Here is a 21698-nt window from a genome sequence, read left to right as displayed (position 1 = left end):
AAGCTCCAAGTTGGGATTATGTCATCAGTAGTTGGGAAGTCCACTGTAAAAACTGGCCAGGACAAAAGCGGCCAAGCAAGGAAGCCTTGCTAGAAGCGTGACAGACATAACCCTCTGCGACTGCAACCTCGGGGGAGGGTGAAGGAGAGCACATGCAGCCAGGAGTGAAAAAAGTCTGAATCCCTGCTGGTCACTGTACCTTCACAGCAGCCTTTTGAGAGTGGGAAACGGCTGCACTGGAGAGGGCAGAGAGGCTTAAATGCTTTCCTACTGCTCATGAAGGAAGTTTTTGTTGGAGTGAGAGGTCAGACCCAAGTTTTCTATTGTCTTAGAACCCTAAAGGTGGTTCAAGAGCTGTGCTGGGAGAGGGATTTCCCTGTGCCTCACAATATGACATAAAGTGTGTTATTTCAGAAAACAGACCTGGTATCATAGTACATGTACACATATCCCCTTTCCTAATGACCTTTGAGTCGCTAATACATCTTTTCCACCAGCAACTTACCACCTGCACAGATCAGGCTGTCACGCCAGGTTTCTTCATGTACCGCAGTGGAGCACGGTGGCAGCAGTGGGGAAAAGGCTGCAGGAAATGGTGACAGACACAGCTGAGAAGTATGTGAGCACAGATGGGGAGTCTGAGGGTGCACATGGATGCCCCACACTGTATCCTTGACCTCAGTATGATTCCTACCACTGGTGTTACTGCCACTTTTTCTGTGGAAGAGGAAGCAGGAAGGATTTTCCAGGGTGGAGAACCACAGGCAGCAAAAGCAGCCGGTTGCTAAGAAAATAACAAGCTCAGTAAGAGAGTAAGTAAGAGATGTAACAGCCTGTCATCCCGGAGAGCATCGCAGGGTGTCACAACAGACGTCTCACCTTAACCCAGGAGGCTGTCGCTCATGCTTCAAAAGTAACCAATGACATCCAACATGCAGACATCTCTGCCGCACAATGCAAATGCTGCCAAGGGGCAGCAGTCCTTCCCCTGAGGGGTGCCCCTGCCATCACCTACACCAGCTCCTGCACCAAAAACTTGTACTGACTTAGAGCCCATAAAGCTCAAATTCCCAGACACCTGCTCTGCATAGAGTCACCCCGCAGTGCAGATTTTTCAGTTGCCGGCAGTGAAAATTTTTATAATTCAGTGAATTTTAAGGCAGTGAATTTTTATAATGCAGGAGACATGGTGGGTCTTCACAAGAGCTGAGCATTTGCAACTGGGATTCCCATGGCACCCACTCAGCCCGGGCTGAGCCCACGAGCAGGATCAGCCCAGGGAACCAGCAAAGCTCACCAAAATCATACATGGGCAGAAGACGGCACTTATGACCATATTCTTGAAATATAACATGAATTCTGATGTCTGTAGATGGCAATGGCCTGTTTATCCACAGCACATCCTCCCCCCTTACCAACCCAAGTTCAGCTGGAGGAAACAATCAAACCTTCCTGCCCTGCCCTCCCAAGCTGCCAAAGGAGTTCCAATTAGTGTCAATTGGGATAATAGCTCCATTTGCATTTTTAAGCTATTATTAGCAAGTTGTCAGTCAGCCAGTAATTTGTATCACTTTGATATAATGAGTATTTAAATATTTAAAAAGAGAACATTCCTTTCTACCACCCCCTTCCTTTTTGTGCTAAAATAATAATAGTTTTAATCAAAAGTAATTTGTACTAATATACATTTTGCCCCAGGTGTTAAGAGCAGTCTTCAAGAGCAGTGGTGAAAGATGTTAAGTAATACAGTTTATTAATATAGACAACTACATCTATTCTTAATAGTAGAAGAAATGGAAGCTGCTTTTACAACCAGATCATTCTGGCTCTCCTCTTGGCTTCTGCAAGATGATGGTGGTGCAGGAACTGAGGTCAGTTCTGATAATTTTACATACCTGGGATTATAATTCTCTAAGGGACTATTTTGACCCAATTACTCCATCTGCTCCTCAGTGAAAATTCCTAATAGAAGTACCTCGTATCACTGAAAAAAGAAAAAAGCAAGTGGTGGGGGAAGTGCAGCAGACCCCTCTCCAGGGTGAGCCTTGAGCAGGGGAAAGGGTGCATTTGTCAAATCAGCCAGCCAGCTGTACATTGGCATTATACTATCGATGGTCACTGGGGGATGTTTCCTGGCACAGTTGGAGTGTCGGTTCTCAGGTACATGCAGTATGGCACTGTTTATCATCACATAGAGCTCATAAAGCGACTGGATGCGAAATCTTTCTAAATTCATATGACGTACTGCATTTTATAATTTATCTCTATACATATATATATATATATATTTGAAATAATTCTTTTGAGAAAAAAAGCAGAGGTATGGCCCTAAGCCTTTCTGATGTGCATCTGTAAAACCTCCTAGAAGGAGTTATAGAGCTCTGTCTGTATGACTGTCTGAAATCCTACGATCCACATGTTAATCATGACGAAAATAGGAAAAAAAAACCCTAACAAGTTCAGGGGTAAAATTAACATTTTTCATTCCGCAGTCTAGTATTACATTCCATGTTCCCTAGAACTGGCATTTTATACCGATACAACTCTCATTTCTAATTTTTACTTTCATAACTTATTTTTAACTACTTTCAAATTGAACATTGAATGCCTAATGCATTCAGCTCTCACCTGCAGCACCAGCATGAGAAGCTCTGCACAATGTCTTGTGAGCAACAGCAATCAAACAACCTTTTTCTTTTCTGCTTGGCTTTACCCCTATTCTAATCTAGAGTTTCCCATGAAACTCTCACACAAATCCCACTCACAAGTGTGTGTGAAGGAAGAGGCTAAAGGCACAAGGAGAGAGAGATGGAAAGCAGTCTGGCCTTGGGATGAAGAGCTCGTTTGCACGGACATGCTAACAGCGGCTGCCATCTGCTGGCTAGGAAAAAGAAATAATAATTAAAAAAATCATCCCGAGAAGAAACCTCCTGACCCAAATTCAAACTTTGGGATGCTCTTTTTGGCCTGCTGGAGCAAGCCTGTCTGCTCTCGGCGCCCTGGGACACGGGCTGTGAGGAGCAGCATGCAGCGCAAGTGGCAGAGCTGCGGGACTGCAGAGCTGAGCCAGCCACAGCCTCGCCTGGAGAAACACCAGTGCTGGGTGGATCCCAGTGCACCATCAGCATCTGCCGCTGTGGCCCATGGGACGCTTGAGAGATTCAAACTTAAACATACAGGGCAAGAAAAACTAGCTGCCCAGCTAGATTTCCCTTTTTGGAAGATTTTCCAGGCAACTCTAAGATGGAAAATGGCATTATGGAAAGGGGTAGGTGAGATACCACAAACAAATCTTAAAAAAGTCCCATGGACAAACCCTGTTTATATGTAACACCTCCCATAGCAACTAGCTTTGTAAATAAAAATGTAGTCGCTAAATTTAAATGAAAATAAAAATCATAAAACTGTGCATTACCTGCACCCAGAGTCAGGCTCATTCAAAGCCTTTTAAAACTTTCCTAATTGCAGTCCTTATAGTTGACTACAATGTATTAATTCATCTGTAAACGAAAACCAATAGGTCCTGAAATTCCAGCAGAATGGCTACTGCATAACAGCCATCCTACAGGTGATGTTTGTGCTTGGCTACCCCCAGGAAAGTCACTGATGAACACACAGCTTACCTCATGATAGGGAAAGGCAGGTTCTGCACTTCAGCCCCACTCTCCTTTGGGTTGATTGTTCAACAGCCAGCTCAAACACAGGTTTACCTTGATTAAATATCCTTGCACATTTCATCTCTCATTTACTGATGTCATACATTAAGTCTGTCCGAACACAAGACTAAGTCCAGCCACCCAAAGTGTCAGTATAATTTTTTGGTATTTTATTTTTAACCACAATTTACCATATTTTACCTCAGTTCTGAGTGGAGAAACCTGACAACCTTGATTGATGTTAACTGCAAATCTGAATAAAATTATAAAACTCATTGAGTAATTAGCTTCCAGAGCAAATCAAACATGGGTTCCTGCAACCCAGCTTTCCAGCTTTCTTTTTTTAAATTTTGGTGAAGACAATTAAATTAGCATCACCTTGTAGATGATGCACATCTTTACTGCTTCAAAGAAATGCAAAAAGACAAGCGCATGGTCCTTAAGTAAAGAAGGCTCCAGGAGCATATTACCTTATTCATCATATACGAATAAATAACTAGTATGTGCAAGCTCATGTCAAAATCTGGCCAGTACTGGCCATACCTGGACATTTTCTGGGCTCCCTGGTACCACAGAGAGGTTCAGTAAGGTTTCTGGAATACAGATTCAAAGGCAGGATCAGAAAGGAGTAATAAATAGACAATCAGCCATTTTATGAAGGTTTTAAATCAGAATTGCTTATATTTTATCTTTTAAATAACAATTTGCTTTGGTTTCCTAGTGAAGAATGACAAGAAACTAGAATTCTGTCTTCAAAAAGCGCATGATGCTAATCAAGCCAACCCGCAGCACACATATATTTTTGATCACCTTTATGTTTAAGTTACCTTCAAAAAAGCAACTTCATGCCTAAGTAGTTAATAAAAAGTTGTTCTGGGTAAAAAGTCATTTTTCAGAAGGGTATTAGAACTTCTTGTGGATTCTGAAGAAGCCTTTTTTTCCATTTTTCCAAGCAAGGTGCCTGATCCCATTGTCTTCAACAATGCTTTTTCTGACTAAAATCACCACACAGTTGGCCACACGCAGTTGAACAGCAACACTGTCTACTTTTTCATCATACAGATGGAAAAACTCCAACAATAAGTGAAAAATTTCTTAAAACATGTAGCCATGCAACTTCCATCAGACTGATACAACTCACCTGGGTAACACTCTATTTTCAAGAATAACAATTATGCTTAAAAATTGAAGACCCTGAGTTAGAAACAAAGACATAACTCAGCTTCTCTTGTCTGTTCTGCTCTTTGATAACAGTCACAATATCTTTTGACTGCTAGTATATTTACAAGATTCAAACCAGCCAACTGGTCGCTTTACAGTACCAAATAAGACTTCCATTCATTTAAGTAACACCCATCACCATCACTATTATAAACGCTAGTAAGCGTCTCTGCATAACTATTAATATCTACATATCTTTTGAAAACCAGAACAAGGTTCTCAGGAATGCTTAGAAAGACATTCAGAACAGAACAATACAGACAGACTATCCAAATCCCACAGCCAGGAACACCAATCATCACATAGTGAGGGTCAAATTCCCCTTTGCTCGTAAGGTCTGCAGCAGTCTGCATCACCTAACCTAATTCAAGTCCTCAAAACAGAGCTCACGCTAAAACATATGAAATGATTGCAAGGCAAATGAATACAATCAAGGTCACATAAGGAACAGAGCTGCCAAATAAGGCAGATCCTTGTCCATAAAGTATTTTTCCATGAATTACAAAGTTTTGGTACAGCAGAATGAATGTTTAATAGTACACTAACCACAGAAAGCTCTTATTTCCAATAGTGTTGTCAAAATGCATCTTAAAGACCACTTAAGCTTCAGGTTTGTATAATTTGTTTTTTCTTAAAGCAGAGTGCATGCAAATTGCTTGCAGCACTTCTATTTGGGGGATCGTTTCAACAGCCTATTCTTGGGTAGCCGACTTGTAATGTTTCAACGTGCGAGCAGAAGGATCAGTAGCTTTAACCCATCTTGGCATCCAGTAGTGGGGCAGCCAGCTGCTTCTCCCTGGGTAGTGCTTTTCAAAGATCTGGCGGTAGTAATAACTTTCTTTTGTTTTAGGAGGATTGAAAGGATACTTCTCCGCTGCCTTTTCCAGCAAAAGGTCATCAACCTACAGACATAAGCAAAACTCAAGCTGTAAATACATTTAACTTTCACAAGTCAATTTGCCGAAGTTAAAGACATACAAGGATTCACCAGCCGCTGAATGGCCATACGTTTAAAAAATGTCTCTTCTAGAGGAAGAGGTTTCTCACAGGTGAATTTTTGTCACAGGCTTCCTTGACCTTTATGAATACGTAACTATATTTCCAGTGCTGTTAATATTTCTCTCTGCATTATATGTGAAGTCCATTTCTCTTTGGGTTACAATCACCTTTGCTAGTAAGCTCACAAAAACTTCTTTCCTATCCTTCTCTTTGCTACGAATCAACTGGAACAACTTCAAGCAGTGTTTCTGCCATGTCAGTGCCTTCCTTTTTTTTTTTTCTTCCCAACCCCCAGAGACCTGTTGACTCTGCTTGTATAGCCAAGGTCTTAGCAACAAAAGACCTGGGATGCAGAGGCAAAAACACCTGCAGTTGCTAAGTTGGCTAAGAAAGGGAGGATGAACAGTTGCACCAGCTGAGACAACTTGGGAAGCAGCTCACTTCCACTGCCAACCAGCTGTCTACCTCCCCACAGCCACAAAATAAATTTGCCCTAACTACACCAACACAGGCTCAGTACATGCATCACAACACTGTTGCCTGACCCAACTACTTTCTTGCCTGTGGATATAGAGAAAGAAAATGCAAAACAAGCAGTTGGTGGTAGGACGGATAAGCACTCATCCACAGGCCAGAATACACATCTTTCTGTAAAACAGAGCTCTGGTGTAAATTGGGTGTTATTGCTTCCTCTTGATGATTGAACTATCTGTGTACACCAGAGATTATTATACTTTGTCCAAAGCCAGAATGCTGTAAGTCTTCATTGGCTAGCAATGCAAGTAGAGGTTTTAAAAAGCAAAAAGGGTTAGCTAGGCATGGCTGGGGAAAAAAAAAAAAAATGACATAAACAAGAAAGGACATTATAAAGTCATTATGGTGTTACTCAGCTGCAGAGTAAGTTCATGCAAGTGTCTTCAGCTGAAGCAGCTGCTTTACGTGTAACCTTGAAATTGTGTTTGCTGACACACAATTTAATTTGCAATCCAGATACTTAAATTATGTTCATTTCCTTACACAGTAATTTCTGTCAGGCTCTAGCATTTCTTTGTATCTAGGATTTCAAGTGTGTTTTACCAACTCAGACAGCTAGAAGATCGTTGACTGAAGTTTATCTTGCTCCTCCACCTTGAAGCTCAAGTTACTGTCATACCCAAATTTATTCTCCCAGCTAAGCATGTGAGCTGCCTCCCACTGGCAGCCATATCTAAGACACCTTAACATGAAAGACGAAAAAAAAAGTGATAATTCTACCTGTTGATCAATATAGTCCTGAAGAATAGAAAACCAGGACTTCTTTACTGATGCTATACCATCACTGAAAGCTTCTTTGGGTCTCCAGAGGATTTCTTTGGGAAGCAAGTTAGAATCTTCAAAGGACTGTCTTAAAAGGTATTTTTCAATTCCATTCTGTTTGCAGAACAAGAAACAATGTTGTGAGTCTCAGGAAATGCAGTACAAAGATCTGGCTTTAAAATGTAAGAAATTATTCCCTTTCAGAAGGTCTAGTCAGAAAATGGTTCCCAGTAGTCCAACAATCCAGCAAGACATTTAAGAGCATGCTTGACTTCGGGTAGAGGACTTAACCATTGAATTCAGGCAATTCGGTCATGCTTAGAACATGAATCAGCTAATTTGTAAGCTTACACTTGGGTACAGCCCTAGTTTTACATACCTTTGGGATTCTCAGTTCTGCTGGTAGAGATAAATAATAAGAAGTGAACCTATGATCCAAAAATGGGACTCTCAGTTCAAGACTAAACAGGGGAAATAAACAGAAGAGATACTGAATTAATCCAACAAGTCATCTATTTACAAGTTCGATAACAATCAAGCTTTCCCTGTCTTTCAGGCAAACACAAGGTTTTCTGCTTTTACTTAGAAGAAGTTTCACTTGCATATTCATGACTATTGCCATTCAGTTCATCAGTTTGGAAGGCTAAGTGTATGGTCAGCATAGATCAAATAAAGATGATTTATAATGCCATCTGCTGGACATCTTCTAATACAATGAATTTAAAGACTACAGTCCTGCAGGACTTGCAACAACCAATGTCCCATATAGACAAAAACACATTGAAAAAAAAAAATCCTGTTGCCCCCAGAGAACTACAAAGTTGCTCACTGAGATTTGCATCAGTGTTTGTAAAGATGTCACAGAACCAAGTAACAATTTCTGCTGTAATTTCTGAAATTCACATTTAAGACACCATTAAGTTATTGATTAGTGGTCCTGCAGCTTTTGCTGTTGACTCTCTTAAGGGACAGGAGCCCTTGCAGAGGGATCTAGATTGGGCTTTGGACTGGAGCATCAGGCTATGATTAATGGGATGAAATTTAACAAGGCAAAATAGGATTCTGCGCCTTGGATGGAGCAATGTCGAGCACAAGTATAAACTGGGAGAAGAGCAACTGGAGAGCAGCCCTGCAGAGAAGGGTCAGAGGTGCTGGGTTGCAGCGGCTCAATATGAGGCAGCAGCGAGCCCTGGCAGCTGAGGGGGCAAACCGCATCCTGGGGGGCATCAAACCAAGCATCACCAGACGGTCAGAGAGGTGATTATCTACCTGTATTCAGTGCTGGGGCAGCCTCACCTCGAGTATTGTGTGCAGTTTTGGGCCACACAAGTTAAAAAAGATGTTCAGGTCCTTGAATGTGTCCAGAGGAGGGCAACAAATCTGTTGAAAGGGCTGGAAGGAATGTCCTATAAGGAGCAGCTGAGGGCTTTGGGCTTGTCTGGCTTGGAGAAAAGGAGACCTCATGGCTCTCTACAGCTTCCTGAGGAAGGGACATGGAGATTGAAGTGCTGAATGCTTCTCCTGGTATCCAGTGACAGGAGACATGGGAATGGTTCAAAGCTGCACCAGGGGAGGTTTCCACTGGGAATTAGGAAGCATTTATTTACCAACAGGGTGGTCAAACACTGGAACAGGCTTCCCAAAGAGGTGGTCAATGCCCCTAGCCTGTCAGTGTTTAAGAAGCATTTGGACAATGCCCTTCATAACATGCTTTAGCTTTTGGTCAGCCCTGAATTGGTCATGCAGTTGGACTAGATAATCACTGTAGGTCCCTTCTAACTGAAATAGTCTATTCTATTCCTGATACAAGCCAGGGTGCTGTTGGCCTTTTTGGCCACCTGGGCACACTGCTGGCTCATGTTCAGCTGCTGTCAATCAGCATCCCCGGATCCCTCTCTGCGAGGCAGCTTTCCAGCCACTCTTCCCCGAGCCTGTAGCACTGCCTGGGGTTGTTGTGACCCAAGTGCAGGACCCAGCACTTGGCCTTGTTAAACCTCACACAACTGGTCTCAGCCCAACGATCCAGATCCCTCTGTGTGGCCCTCCCACCCTCTAGCAGATCAACACTCCCACCCAACTTGGTGTTGTCTGCAAGCTTACTGAGGGTACACTCAATCCCCAGATCATTGATAAAGAGATTAAACAGAACTGACCCCAGTACTGAGCCCCAGGGAAACACCGCTTGAACATCTTTTAAACCACACAAGTCCTCAGCATCCAAGAGACCATGTTTTACCCGTGTGCTGCAGTAGTTCTGTCCGCACGGAGTACATCGAACAGGTAGAGCTCCTTCAGAAGCCTCTCGCTCTCTTCTGCAGCTTCTTCAGGAGACGGTGCCTGTAACCAGACATATGCATGTAGCACACAAATATAACACGGCTGCACCAAGGGAACTGTTACTTGCTGTCTGGTGGTTGAACTGTAACGATCCCTGAGTAATCTCAGAACTAGAAAAGACCACATACAAAAAATAATAGTCTCAGGAATTTTGAAGTTTAAAAAAAAAGTTCTTTTCCAAGTGATTATATTGAATCCCTTGGATCTTATGCCATCTCAGGAGAAATTCTCACCAAATATACAGCTACGACAGCCCTCAAACTTCATGCCTTGAAATCTCAGGAGAGATTTTCTGTTGAAGGGGAGAACAAGCAGCTCAAGGACTTTCTGTATAGTGAATATATTTACCTTATGGAAATATATATATCCTTGTGTCAGCTCATCCGATCCTTCTCCTGAAAAAATGACCACACTGTCTGTTTTCTTCCGTATATATTTGGAGACAAGATACATACCTTAAAAAAAAAAAAAAAAAAGTTATTAAAATCCAGCAACATGTATGATGCTCTATACAGCTAGTCTTAAATTAAGCACATGATTAATTACAGCACAGTCCTGAACAAACCTTCTAGCTTTGAAGAACAAAAGTACCAGCAAAAGTTGCTGCTTAACTCTCTGGCATTGTGGGTTGAATTGCATGAAGCCCTTTTTTCAGGTGTGTGGGGCTTTTGTTTTGTATTTTTGTGTGTGTGTGGTTTTGTTTGTTTGGGGGTTTTTGCGTGGTTTTTTTGTTTGTCTTTTTGTTTGTGTGTATGTGAGCAGATTAAATAATTATTTATTAATCAGAATTATGCCTTCCCCTCATTACATCTTTTCAAAAGATATGCTTTTATAACAAGAGATCTAATGAAAAGGATCTAGTCCATTACTTTTCATACTAAGCCGCAATCACAAAGAAAAATTACAGATGAAAAACTGGTTTTATTTTTTAAAGAAACACTTTCAACACTTCACATTCTGAAGTCCTACCTTCAGGTACCAAATTACACGCAGGGACCTGGATTTTCAAAACTGTGTTGCCTATTTGGCTTATAAACTTTTCTACAATGTTTTAGGCTGACATAAGATTGAGTAAAATGTCATAAGTGGCATTACACAGGTCATCACATTGGATTAGGGCATTTTCATTCTATCAGGTTGACAACCCTTTGTAAGGAGCTGCTGGAGACTTCCTTCATTTCTCAGAATCAAACATATATTATAAGAAGTCAAACTAGATTGAGTGCACGTATTACTTGAGAGTGACAAAAAATACCCCATTTTAGTATTAAAATCATAAAAGGAATAGAGTAATCATAATTAGTTTGCTATCATATCATTCATATCATATCATATCATATCTCAGATAACCTTTATATTTTCCCCCTTCTTCCAAGGTTCATATTTATGAGAGTAGAAAACCTGGACCTGTAGATCTAATGTTTCTTCTTCATATAAATTTTGCTTCTCCTCCCAAAGCTTCAGAAACAGCTCTTGACAATTGCTTTGTGCAGTTGGTCACTTTGAAACTAGTAACTGGTTTTGCCTCAGTGTGGAATCACAGACAAGACCAGGAAGCAGAACTTGGGAGTCCCAGTTCCCAGGTTCTGTGGCAGCTAAAAGATCTAGCAGATGACTACGTGATTTTCCATAAAATTCTGTTCTGGTGATATAAAGCAAAGATGGCTATTAACAAAAAAACTTACCAATTGAAGCTCTTACTGTTGTTATATCATAGGTTTCCAAGGAGAAGATAACATCCTCTATTGCCTGAATTCCCTCTTCGGAATTAAATATTACTTCATGATGTTCACTGCCTATATGTGCTGCCACCTGTTTGTAAAAGGTCACAATAATGTAACACTTTTAAATTAAAACATATTTTAAACACACATTGCGTTGATAACACACACAATGAGTGAAAGCACCAGCTCTCTTCTGCCACAGTGAAAATCATATGACATTAGGCCAAGAAAAGAGAGTACTATAGCAGCCTCTCTGACTTGCAGTGTGACATTCACCAGAGGGAACATACTCTCCCTAATTACCGTGTTCAATCGTGACTACAAGAGGCCATCTAGTTGCTTGCCCAAAGCCAAACAGAATCTATAGAGGCTCTACATACTCTGGATACTTGCCCCAAAGAGAAAAAACAGCTCTAAAGACATGACAGCCTGGCTATCTAAGGGGTACCCTATACGCCATTTTGCACAAGGCTCTGAATTCTGTAAACTGGCGATTAACTTACAATATTTAACATGAATACAAATGCCGTAGCATAGGAACCATAGCATGGAGATTTACCCTAAAACCCAGAGGCAGAATTGAGACAACTGCAAAGTACCATCCTTTTGGTAACAATGTAATGGTAGGCTGTCATGAAAGTCTTTCAAATGTAAGAGAAAACAGGTAAGACTCAATTATCTCTTTTGTAAGATCTGCTGCTAAGCAGCAGATGTTGTACTAAACAGTCTCCTGCAAACTGATTTACATCACAGCAATACATCAATATTCAGTATTACTATTAATATCATAGTATGAAGGTAGCACCATTAATATATACTGTTTAGCAATCAGCAGCTCAGAACAAACTAAAAGTAAGGCTTACTGTACCTTTCTGGCAGCCAGTAAGTCGGGGCTGTTTTCCATTCCAATTGCAAAGGTTTGTAATGGATAATTAATGTTGATTTCTTTCATCAGTTTCAGAAGAACAGCTGCGACCAAGCTGGAATCTAAGCCCCCTGCCAACAAAACAAATCAGTTGGTTAGGTGTCTGACTGATTGTTTTTGGTTGCCCCTTAAGGACACTGAATCTAGATAACAGAATCTCATGAGTGGGCTTCATTTTTAAGCCACATGAATCCAAGATACTTCCTGTACAAGTGCAAGTTTACCTCTGCTTAACAAGAGAATCAGGCAACTTCAGTGGAACACCTTCAGTAACAGATACTCTGGGTATCAGAAGCACCAGTGGAAATCCTTCTTTACGATACACACACAGTGTTCTGAAAACAGCACACCACTACAGAACACACTCCTTCTTGATTCTGCTATAACAGGATTTATTGTCCATTTCAAAGCTGCTCTCTACCCCCTTCTTACCTACACATTTGATACTCTACTGACAGAACTATGTACATTTTTTTTGTTTGCTGGTTGAGTAAAAAAGAATTAAGTAAAAGAACAGAATGTTTACTGTAAGGATTGCACTCTTCTCCAATCATTTTTTAAAAGTGTGTTTCCCACATTTTGAATGAATTAATTTTTAAACGTCACTTTAAAGTGAAAAGGTTCACTAGTGACATTCTTATTTTTTCTCTTAATTCTCAGAGGAGGAGAGTGGAAGGATTTGAAGAATCTGGAAAACAAACAAAGAAGAAATCAACAGAAGCACAAGGTGCCCAGATGTACTCTAAGGCTCCACCTTCTCAGTCTCAAGAGCTAATTATGCTAATCCTTGACTAGTTCTACTTGCTGCTCCCTTCTGAAGAACTGAGCAAAACACAGTACCTGTTCTCTCACACCTGCCTGCAGTTCTGACAAACAACAGGCAAAATCCTCTTTGTTTCCTACAGTCTGCATGTGGTTTTTCAGCTGAGTTCATTAGCATCCATTCCCATCCTAATCTTTTGGGGCATGTTACCTTGTAACCTTCTGTACAAATTACACACAAAGTCTGAGAAAAAGAGGGTACAGAAATCAAACTGAGTGCTTACAACGTGGCTATTGGGAAAATCAAATCCTGAGTTTCCACTGTGAATTTGCAGACCTCCCCCTGTGACTGGAAACAAAAGCACTTCTCCAACAAACATATTCAAAATTGTGAACCGCTGAGATACTCTGGTATTATACCAGCAAGGGCACTTAGTTTTGCTACTAAAACATTCTACATGTACATCTGTGGAGCTGCTGACTGCCTTCTAATTTGATATCTGAAATTTCGGTTTAGAACAGGCTTTTTGGGATCTTCCAACTCTGCGTATCTCCCTGTTTCATTTATCTCCATCCTGCTTTTTATGATGCCACAGCAAGGAAATGGTCCAACGGTATCTCACAGTCACTTCTGTCTCATTGAAATTCACATTTAATAGGGTTCATGATAAATGAGTGTAACTACTGATGTACAAAGCCAAACATATCTTGGGCTGCATCAAAAGGAACGTGACCAGCAGGTCGAGGGAGGTAATTCTGTCCACCTACTCTGCTCTGGTGAGACCCCACCTGGAGTCCTGCATCCAGTTCCAGAGCCCTCAGTACAGGAAAGACATGGAGCTGTTGGAGAGGGGCCAGAGGAGGGGCACAAAAATGATCAGAGGGCTGGAGCAACTCTCCTACAAGGACAGGCTGAGAGAGTTGAGGTTGTTCAGCCTGGAGAAGGCTCCAAGGAGACCTTATAGCAGCCTTTCAGTACTTAAAAGGGGCCTATACAAAAGACGAGGACAGACTTTTTAGCAGGGCCTGTTGTGACAGGACAAGGGGTAATGGTTTTAAACTAAAGGAGGGAGATTCACACTAGACATGAGGAAGAAATTTTTTACAGTGAGTGGTAAAACCCTGGCCCAGGTTGCCCAGAGAGGTGGTAGATGCCCCATCCCTGGAGATATCCAAGGCCACGCTGCGGGGGGCTCTGAGCAACCTGATCTGGTTGAAGATATCCCTGCTCATTGCAAGGGGTTGGACTAGATGAGTTCTGAAGGTCCCTTCCCACCCAAACTATTCTGTGACTCTGTGATATCAGAACTGTAACCACAAGTACAAAGTGCTACAAAAACACAGTAAGTAAGATGCCAGTGCCATGGGTACAAGGCCTTTCTTCTGTCAAGAACCTCCGTAACACTGATCTGGTAACAGCCAATTCACTGAACAACTTCCTGTACCACAAGCTGTTACATCACCTGAAAAAAGAGTGTAGAAAATAATTTTGGTCCAGGTGCTCCCCTGTAATTTGGTGAATCAATGGCATTCTAGGACAGAGGCTAAAGCAAAGAAGGTGACAAGTAAGAACTTCAGTTCCCCCTGCTAGCTGAACATGCCAAGGCCTTTTTCTATGCTCACTCCGTGCACAGTGAATGTAATAATTACATTTTATTTTCATACGCCAACCTAAGCATAAATCTTACACGTTTAAGATCATATTGGGTGATTTTTCAGTTAACAGTATTGTATATTTTTCTTGGTCAAGAGCAGTCAGTGTCTCAACAAGACATCCCATCCCAGAGTAAACCTGAAAAACCTAAGACTTGCAAGGTACTTGCAGACTGGAAAACCTGATCACAAAAAAAATGAAGATTCAGATCACTTCAAGTACATCACAGCAGAGCAGTCAGCATACTTTCCTCTAACTGGTAGATGATGGGCAAAAGAGAGAGAAGACACAAGAATTGTGATTCTTGCTACTTGCCTGACAAAAGGCAACCAATCCTTCTGTGAGCCATCAAACGTTTTCTAACAGCATTTTCAAACAGAATACGGATGTTGCTTTTCACTGTTTCAAGATCAAAACCTGTCCAGAAAAGAAGAGGAAACAAAAATCAAACAAAACACACACACACCAAGAAGTGCTACTTAGAATTTGGTGGATTATCCAATTATAAAAACAAAGATATTTGTCTGAATTTCCTTTGGTAATGAGGGCACGCAAATTCAAGTATCTTTGTACACAACAGCCAACAAAAACAATTCTCAAGTTCCTACCTTATAGAGGTTCTTCCATTTTTGCTGTTTTTTTTTTTTTTAATGGCAATTTAAAAACAATTAATACAAGTTCTACAATCAAAGACTATAATATTTTCACTTCTTAATCAGAATAAGTACCAAATACTTTGCTGTACTACCTGAAGGCAGATTTTCCACTGTATCAAACGCAGTATGGAGTGGTTCATCTTTATAGCTATGAAACTTTACTAATTCCACTGATGCAACCTTGCCAGAAGGTTTTAAATCCAACACTTCATAATGACCTGGGAGAAACGGTTCCACTTTAGGACATAAGGATGTTGAATGCTTTAAGTTGATAAGTCCTACAAATAAAATGGGGAAGAAAAAAGAGTTTTTCACTTAGGGTGGTTAAATCATACTACGCTCAAACAGCCTCTATACTAAAACTATATCTTCTCCGGATCCTAAATTTGATTTTTAAAAGTATCATTTTGAGCCTGAGTCTGCCCTGGCTGAAGCGTGATTCCTTTTCTGGTAGGTTGCACACATAAATTTGAGCCATCTCAAGCTGAGGCAGATAGCAGAGAAAGGAAGCCAGTAAGTTTTACTAAACGACAAGCTGTAATTGATTCCTGTGAGCATTAAGAAAAGCACTTTTCTAACTGACTACATGATGTCCAGGTTAAGGTGTAATATGTTTATGAGAATTCCAAAGACATTTAATAACTGATTTTGTGTTTAAGTGTAGTCAAGCTAACAAGGGGTTTGTAATAAAACTACATCACTTAAGAGATTGCTTAATTAGCACTGATTTAGTGATTTCATAACTCACTGGTTTCAGACTGACCTAGAGCGCTGCTAATGAACGCTAAGAATCAAACCTGGGGCCAAAGCTCATTTCCATTCCTCTTGTGAAAGAGGATGTTTCACACCTGCTGGTCAGCTGGATGCCCCTTGAAGAACACCCCAAAAGAGATACTGAATTACTGTTAGACAGGGACCAGTAATTCACCGGGATGGTTAGAGGACACAGTCCCTAAAATATTCACTCCCCTTCCTCCTTCCCAAGAAGCAGAGAAGGTGCAGCTCTTAGTACTGGTACTTAGTACTACTGTTAGAGGAGTCAGTCTACATTGGTGTCTGATAATAAAATAGATGTACAGTAAACGAGAGAGACACAAGCAATTGTGAAAGTCAATTTTAGCCAAGTGTATTTTAGGCAATAAACTCCCTTTTGGCACTGTTTGGATTTGTTTCTGCAAGTTTGAAGGCTACAGATGATTATTTAAAAAAAAAAAAAAAAAAAAAAAGGAGAAAAAAGAGACAGTAGTGGATGTGTCATCTCAATGGAAAAAAAAGTCATAAGTGTCAGTAAAAAACTACCCAGTGCTGCAGGAAATTTCAGTGGGGTTTTAAAATTCTTGGCTTTTACAGATTTACTAGTTCTTGTGGCATTATTTCCCAGTTCACCATAAAACACCAGGAACAAATTCTAATGTAATTTATCATAGCATAAAACTAGACTAACTCTACAGACTACATTTAACTTTGGGACAACATAAAATATCTTAGGCTCAATAGTGCTATGATTCCAGAACATAAAGAGTTATAAAACTATATAAGCAAGTTATTTTAGATATATTAAAGACAACCAAATATCTTAAAGCTTTATTGTCTGTGGCTTTTGTTTTAATGATTTGTAGTTCTTGCACTACTAAATATAGTTCACTTATTACTGAACTTACAACTCACTTTCTCTTCACACTTAGAAGAAATGCCTAACAAAGAAGTTTGTCTCTGACAACAACCCCTAAGATAATTTAGGCACTAAACACAATGGGTTTTACCTTTTGCCTCGGAACAGACACCCAAAAATCCATCATCAGTCAGCACCTTAAACAGTGGTCTGACTCCATAGGTATCTCTTGCCAGAAACACTTTTCTGTTTGTGGTGTCCAGAAGGATGAAAGCAAATACACCATCTAGCATGGATGCTGTTTGTTCTATTCCTCCTCTGTTGTAAAGATGAAGGATAACCTCACCATCCACTAATGTTTGATATTCAAATCCAAACTGCTTCTGCAACTGAGAAAAAAATATAGAGAAAAACACGAATAAGCATTTGCAAACATTGACTGCTTATTAGTTGAAAAAACACCACCATTCATGTAATTGTTTAATAGGAAAACTAAAAGGTTTTTCTTGTGCAATCACAGTTCAAGCATTATAGAAACATTTCCACCAGAGAAGGAAATCATACTTTTGTATTCAAAATATGATCCAGGATCATCTCTCAGACAATGTAGATTGACTCTGCAGTCTTAAGCAATTCAAATTGTGGCAGGTTTTCAGAGATACATTTCTATTTGAGGATGTCAGACTGCAAATCCATGACCCTGGTTTTCAGAAGCTCTGGCCTCCCCATCTCCCACAGACAAATGGCTGAAGCAGGCACCCACTGCTTAAAAAAATCCAACTCAAAATAGAACCAGAACCACAGGCAACATTTTTTGTAGTCCCAAACCACTCGGGGCCACATCCTTATCTGATAATAATGACATTTACATAAGCCACACCCTTCCCAAAACACATTCACGCTGGTAACATCTCTGCAAAGTAAAGTACTTCAGGAATAAACTCTGGTTTACTTATGCAGTCACTGCAATTCCTCAGCATTGGGGGGGGGTTGTGTGTTTTTTGTTTGTTTGTTTAGTGGTTTTTGGATTTTTTTTATGCACAGAGAATTTCCTTCTGCCCAATCTTCCTCCGTTCCTCAAACTAACCTTTTCACTCTGCCTGTGCAGATGAAATGGGGGAAGAATAAATTAGCTGTCAGACTTAACTCAGACCAAATATTCTTCATGTTCTTGTGGTGCTACTCTTAACGTCCTTTCAATATCTCCCAGACAGGAAGAAAAAGGGTTTCGATAAAACACTAAAAAGCCATGCAATCCCACAAAACCAATGCTTTAGCATTTTAATTTAAAATCTTTGGTTTTAATTGTTATTTACAGGGCAAATCTTAATCAATGACTTGGATCTTAATCCTTGACTTGGATCAAAATTGAGTCAATATCAGAATAACTAAGTAATTGCCCTAAACATAACACCTGTTTCATGAATTATTCTTTCCCAGGTAGGTTTCAGCTCCAAGCTTGAAAGAAAAGTCTCTTTATAAAGAAAGAAGGTACATAACGTAGTGAGAATAACTGAACAAACTCCCGCTGATGACAATGCAAACTCTGCATAATTAAATTCCCCTTAGGACTGTGTGTGTAGTGTAATTGACAGTAATTTCAACTGCTTTCAACAGCAGTAAAACCACAATGCAAAACACAACAAGTGTTACAGACTACTGGTACAATATATTTCACGTGGACTGCAGGGCAAAGTGCATCTCACATTTCAAACAGCTAGATACTTAAAAGATTGGGAAAAAAAATGTCCTGCCTATTCGGTCAAATTCCCAATGACATTACTGATGTCACTGATATCACTCACAGCAGCCTCACTCTGACTTGAAAAATGCGATGTCAGAAGTACCAAGACAGCTCAGATTATTCATACGTTTCTGATACTACCACGCTCAGTTTATGATTCATTTTAAGCATTCCATTTCAGCACGATTCAGAAACAGTCACAATTGTAAGATGCTTTATACACCAAATTTGGATGATCTGAATCACTTCCATTTACAAGTAACAAAGGCAGTAGGGACATCTCAGCACAGGGACTGAGGAACACAGACCATGTTCAGCAGCAGTATGACACACATCAGGGACAGTCAGACACTTTAGGAAGCAAGTACAGAGTTGTTACTTGTTTTGTGCCAAAGAGACTTGCTCAGGTGGCTCTCAAAAGACCCACAAAGCACCTCCCCTAAGCTGCAGACAACTAAGGACTTTGGTGGCATACTGGAAACATCTCCGGAGTGCTTGTTGCTTTAACGTAAATACATAAGCATGCATCCTACACATTAATATAAGTGACATATCCCAACTAGATTAAATGCAATAACTGACACCTTGGAGAACAACCCAAAATAACTGAAGAGCAAGACAGTCTAGAAGTATTTGCATTATAAAGAGAGAAGGGGAGAAAGAGGCCTGGAATTCCCTTCGCAAGAGATAAAGAAGAATGCATCTTTATTTTAAAATGAATAGACCTAAAAATACAAGTACTTATTGCCCTTCTTGTCAATTAAAACCTGATTTTTCATTACTAAAGACTAAGTATGTTAACTAAGCCACCACAGAATCACAGCTCATCAAGATAATTTACTTTTTTTAAATACTAATAATTTAATAACTTTCTAAAAGTTTCCTGACATTCTAGTCCACCATGCTTTAAACATTTTCCAAATATCCACCAGTTTTTAAATAAAATAACAAAAGCCACATGACATGTATAACACCTACCTGTTTGAAATTGTAGATTTCTCCATTGTAACACAGCCACAGATATGGGAATTTCTTCACCCGGATAGGCTGCATGCCATACAACTGATCAACAACCGCAAGGCGGTGGAAGCCAAAACAACAGTTGGTGAATCCATTGACGTTCTCGAAACGAAAGGCATCAGGACCTCTGTGTGCTATCTTCATGGCACTCAGACACTGGACAGAAAGGCACTCATCACTCCCAAACAGGGCCCAGATACCGCACATGATGAGGCTGCTGATCTACCTGAAAGCGGAGAACCTGTTCAACAAAGACATGACCATTATAAGCAAGAGCTGACACCTAGAAAGCACAGTTAACAAATGCAGACTGTTAATTGCTTAACTATCAAAAGGACTGATCAAGAGAACAGCATCTTACCATCACAGGTAAAATGCTGTTTGCCCAATATATAATAAGCCACCTTTGGCCAGCAAGAAATTAGGCCTAAGTTTAGCTTTAGGTACACCAAGGTTGTCTATTATTTTTTCCACAGAGCACAAATACAATAGATCATTACTGGGCATAGGGTATGATCTCTTTAAGTAACATCATCTCAGCAGAAACATTAACAGTCCTTCCAGTTTGTGGCCTTTTGGTATAAAATGGGGGCTTATAAGAAAGAAAGAGGCTTTTTACTGGGGCCTGTGGTGACAGGACAAGGAGCAATGGTTTCAAACTGAAAGGCAGTAGGTTTAGGTGGGACTTCTCCAGTGCCACGGGTGGCCCAGGTAAGAAAGGTGTGGGGTGCGGTGTTGGCACAATACTGTGCTCCTTGGCCATGCCTTTTGGAGCCCTGCTGTCCCCGGAGCTGTAGGCTTGGTGATTCTTGGAACCTGAACCCTGATCTTAACCCTAACTACAGCTTGGGGCTGAAGTCCTCAGTGCCCATCACTTGACCTGGAGGTCACCAGACTCAACTCACCTCTACCATTAGTTAGGGTGAGGGTTCTAAGAACCACCAAGCCTACAGCTCCAGGGACATCGGGGCTGCAAAAGGCAGGCCAAGGAGCACAGCACTGCACCATTGCTCCCTCCACGCCTCTCTCACCGGCACAGGCGATAGCGCCGGGGAGCTCCGCCCCAGCATATGGTGCCGTGCTCTCCCACGGGCTGGGGCGGCTTCTGCCAGCCCCGCGGGCCCGTTCTCACAGGCGCTCCAGTCCGCGCCCGCCCGCTTTCCCGGGCCTCTTCCTCCGGCAGCCGCAGCGCGCCCTGGGCCCGCCGCGCCCTCGCCCACAAGCCGGGGCAGTGCGTACCAGCGGGGCGAGGCGAGGGCGCCGGGACGGGCGGCGGAAGGCCGGAGCTCGCCCAGGCTGCCGCGTCCCCGGCCAGCCCTGCTCAGATCAGCCCAGCCCTGCCAGGCACAGCCCCGCGGCCCAGTAGCCGCCGCCCGCCCCGGTGCCTTACCCGGTCCCGACCGCTAGCGCAGAGAGAGCTGCCGCCCGCGCCGCGCCGGCTGATGAAGGGGAAGGCGGCTCCCGCCGGCGCCGGCTCCTCCCCCGCCGCCTGCTGCTGTTGAAACCCGCCGCGAAGTTTCATCATGCGCTTCTGCATCCCGTGCCGGCAGGGCCCGCGGAGCTCAGGCCAGGGCCTGTGCTTGGAAGCCGGGCTCGGGGAGCCCTACGGCAGGGGGCTGAGAAACCCGGGCCTTGTCACCTCCCCTGGGCCGCCGTGGAGAAAAGCACCTGCTACGAGGCATTGCTGGGCACATCAGGCGTATGAGTGCAACTTGCAGCCATCAGAAATCCTGTCCCTGCAAATCTTCCGAGTTGTACCTCGTATTGTGCAAAGTGAAAAGAGCTCAGGCACCTGCATGTGGCTGCCTACAAGCTGCTTTATTTGGTTTGGCAGAGAGAGTGCTTGCAAAGCTCACACCTTTGGAAGCATTTACAGAGGACTTAGGATTTTGCTGGGCAAAACGTGGTTAATAGGTGCTATGGGTAGAAAAGAATTTTGATGCTTACCTGAACTTCATTATTGCACAGTTTTACCTTTTTGCCTTTGAGAGTGCTAAAGTAAATGGAATTCAATAGTGAAGACTAGGATGTGAAATGCTAAATAGAAACCTTAATTCTCTACCTATACTTCAAGAGAGCCGTCAGTAATTTG

General features: G+C 41.7%; 1 protein-coding gene across 2 annotated transcripts; it reads right to left on the bottom strand.

Moving 5' to 3' along the window:
* Positions 1-3833: 3833 nt before the first annotated feature.
* Positions 3834-21089, bottom strand: ASNS (asparagine synthetase (glutamine-hydrolyzing)). Of its 2 annotated transcripts, none has more exons than XM_082047157.1 (12): positions 20997-21089; positions 19565-19847; positions 16994-17231; positions 15323-15508; positions 14890-14991; positions 12102-12229; positions 11195-11321; positions 9858-9964; positions 9409-9509; positions 7552-7633; positions 7131-7286; positions 3834-5779 (listed from the first exon to the last, which is right to left on the bottom strand). In XM_082047157.1, exons 2-12 carry the CDS (start codon positions 19811-19813, stop codon positions 5570-5572), a joined length of 1686 nt encoding a protein of 561 aa, XP_081903283.1. In that variant the 5' UTR covers positions 19814-19847; positions 20997-21089; the 3' UTR covers positions 3834-5569. The 2 variants fall into 2 exon arrangements, with proteins under 2 accessions (XP_081903283.1, XP_081903284.1); XM_082047158.1 differs by lacking the exon at positions 20997-21089 and adding an exon at positions 20846-20943.
* Positions 21090-21698: the final 609 nt, after the last annotated feature.

The sequence above is a fragment of the Streptopelia decaocto genome (assembly GCF_964273445.1).
Source record: "Streptopelia decaocto genome assembly, chromosome: 2".
NCBI lineage: Eukaryota > Metazoa > Chordata > Aves > Columbiformes > Columbidae > Streptopelia > Streptopelia decaocto.
The sequence above is the reverse complement of the archived record's forward strand: the minus strand, read 5'-3'. Positions and strand labels throughout refer to the sequence as shown.

Excerpts from the sequence above, each read along its gene's own strand:
- ASNS (XM_082047157.1), bottom strand. The coding sequence starts at position 19,813 with ATGTGCGGTATCTGGGCCCTGTTTGGGAGTGATGAGTGCCTTTCTGTC. Across the intron at positions 15,509-16,993 it reads TGTCTGTTCCGAGGCAAAAG|GACTTATCAACTTAAAGCAT; the intron begins GTAAAACCCATT and ends TTTTATTTGTAG. Across the intron at positions 9,510-9,857 it reads GATATATATATTTCCATAAG|GCACCGTCTCCTGAAGAAGC; the intron begins GTAAATATATTC and ends GTCTGGTTACAG.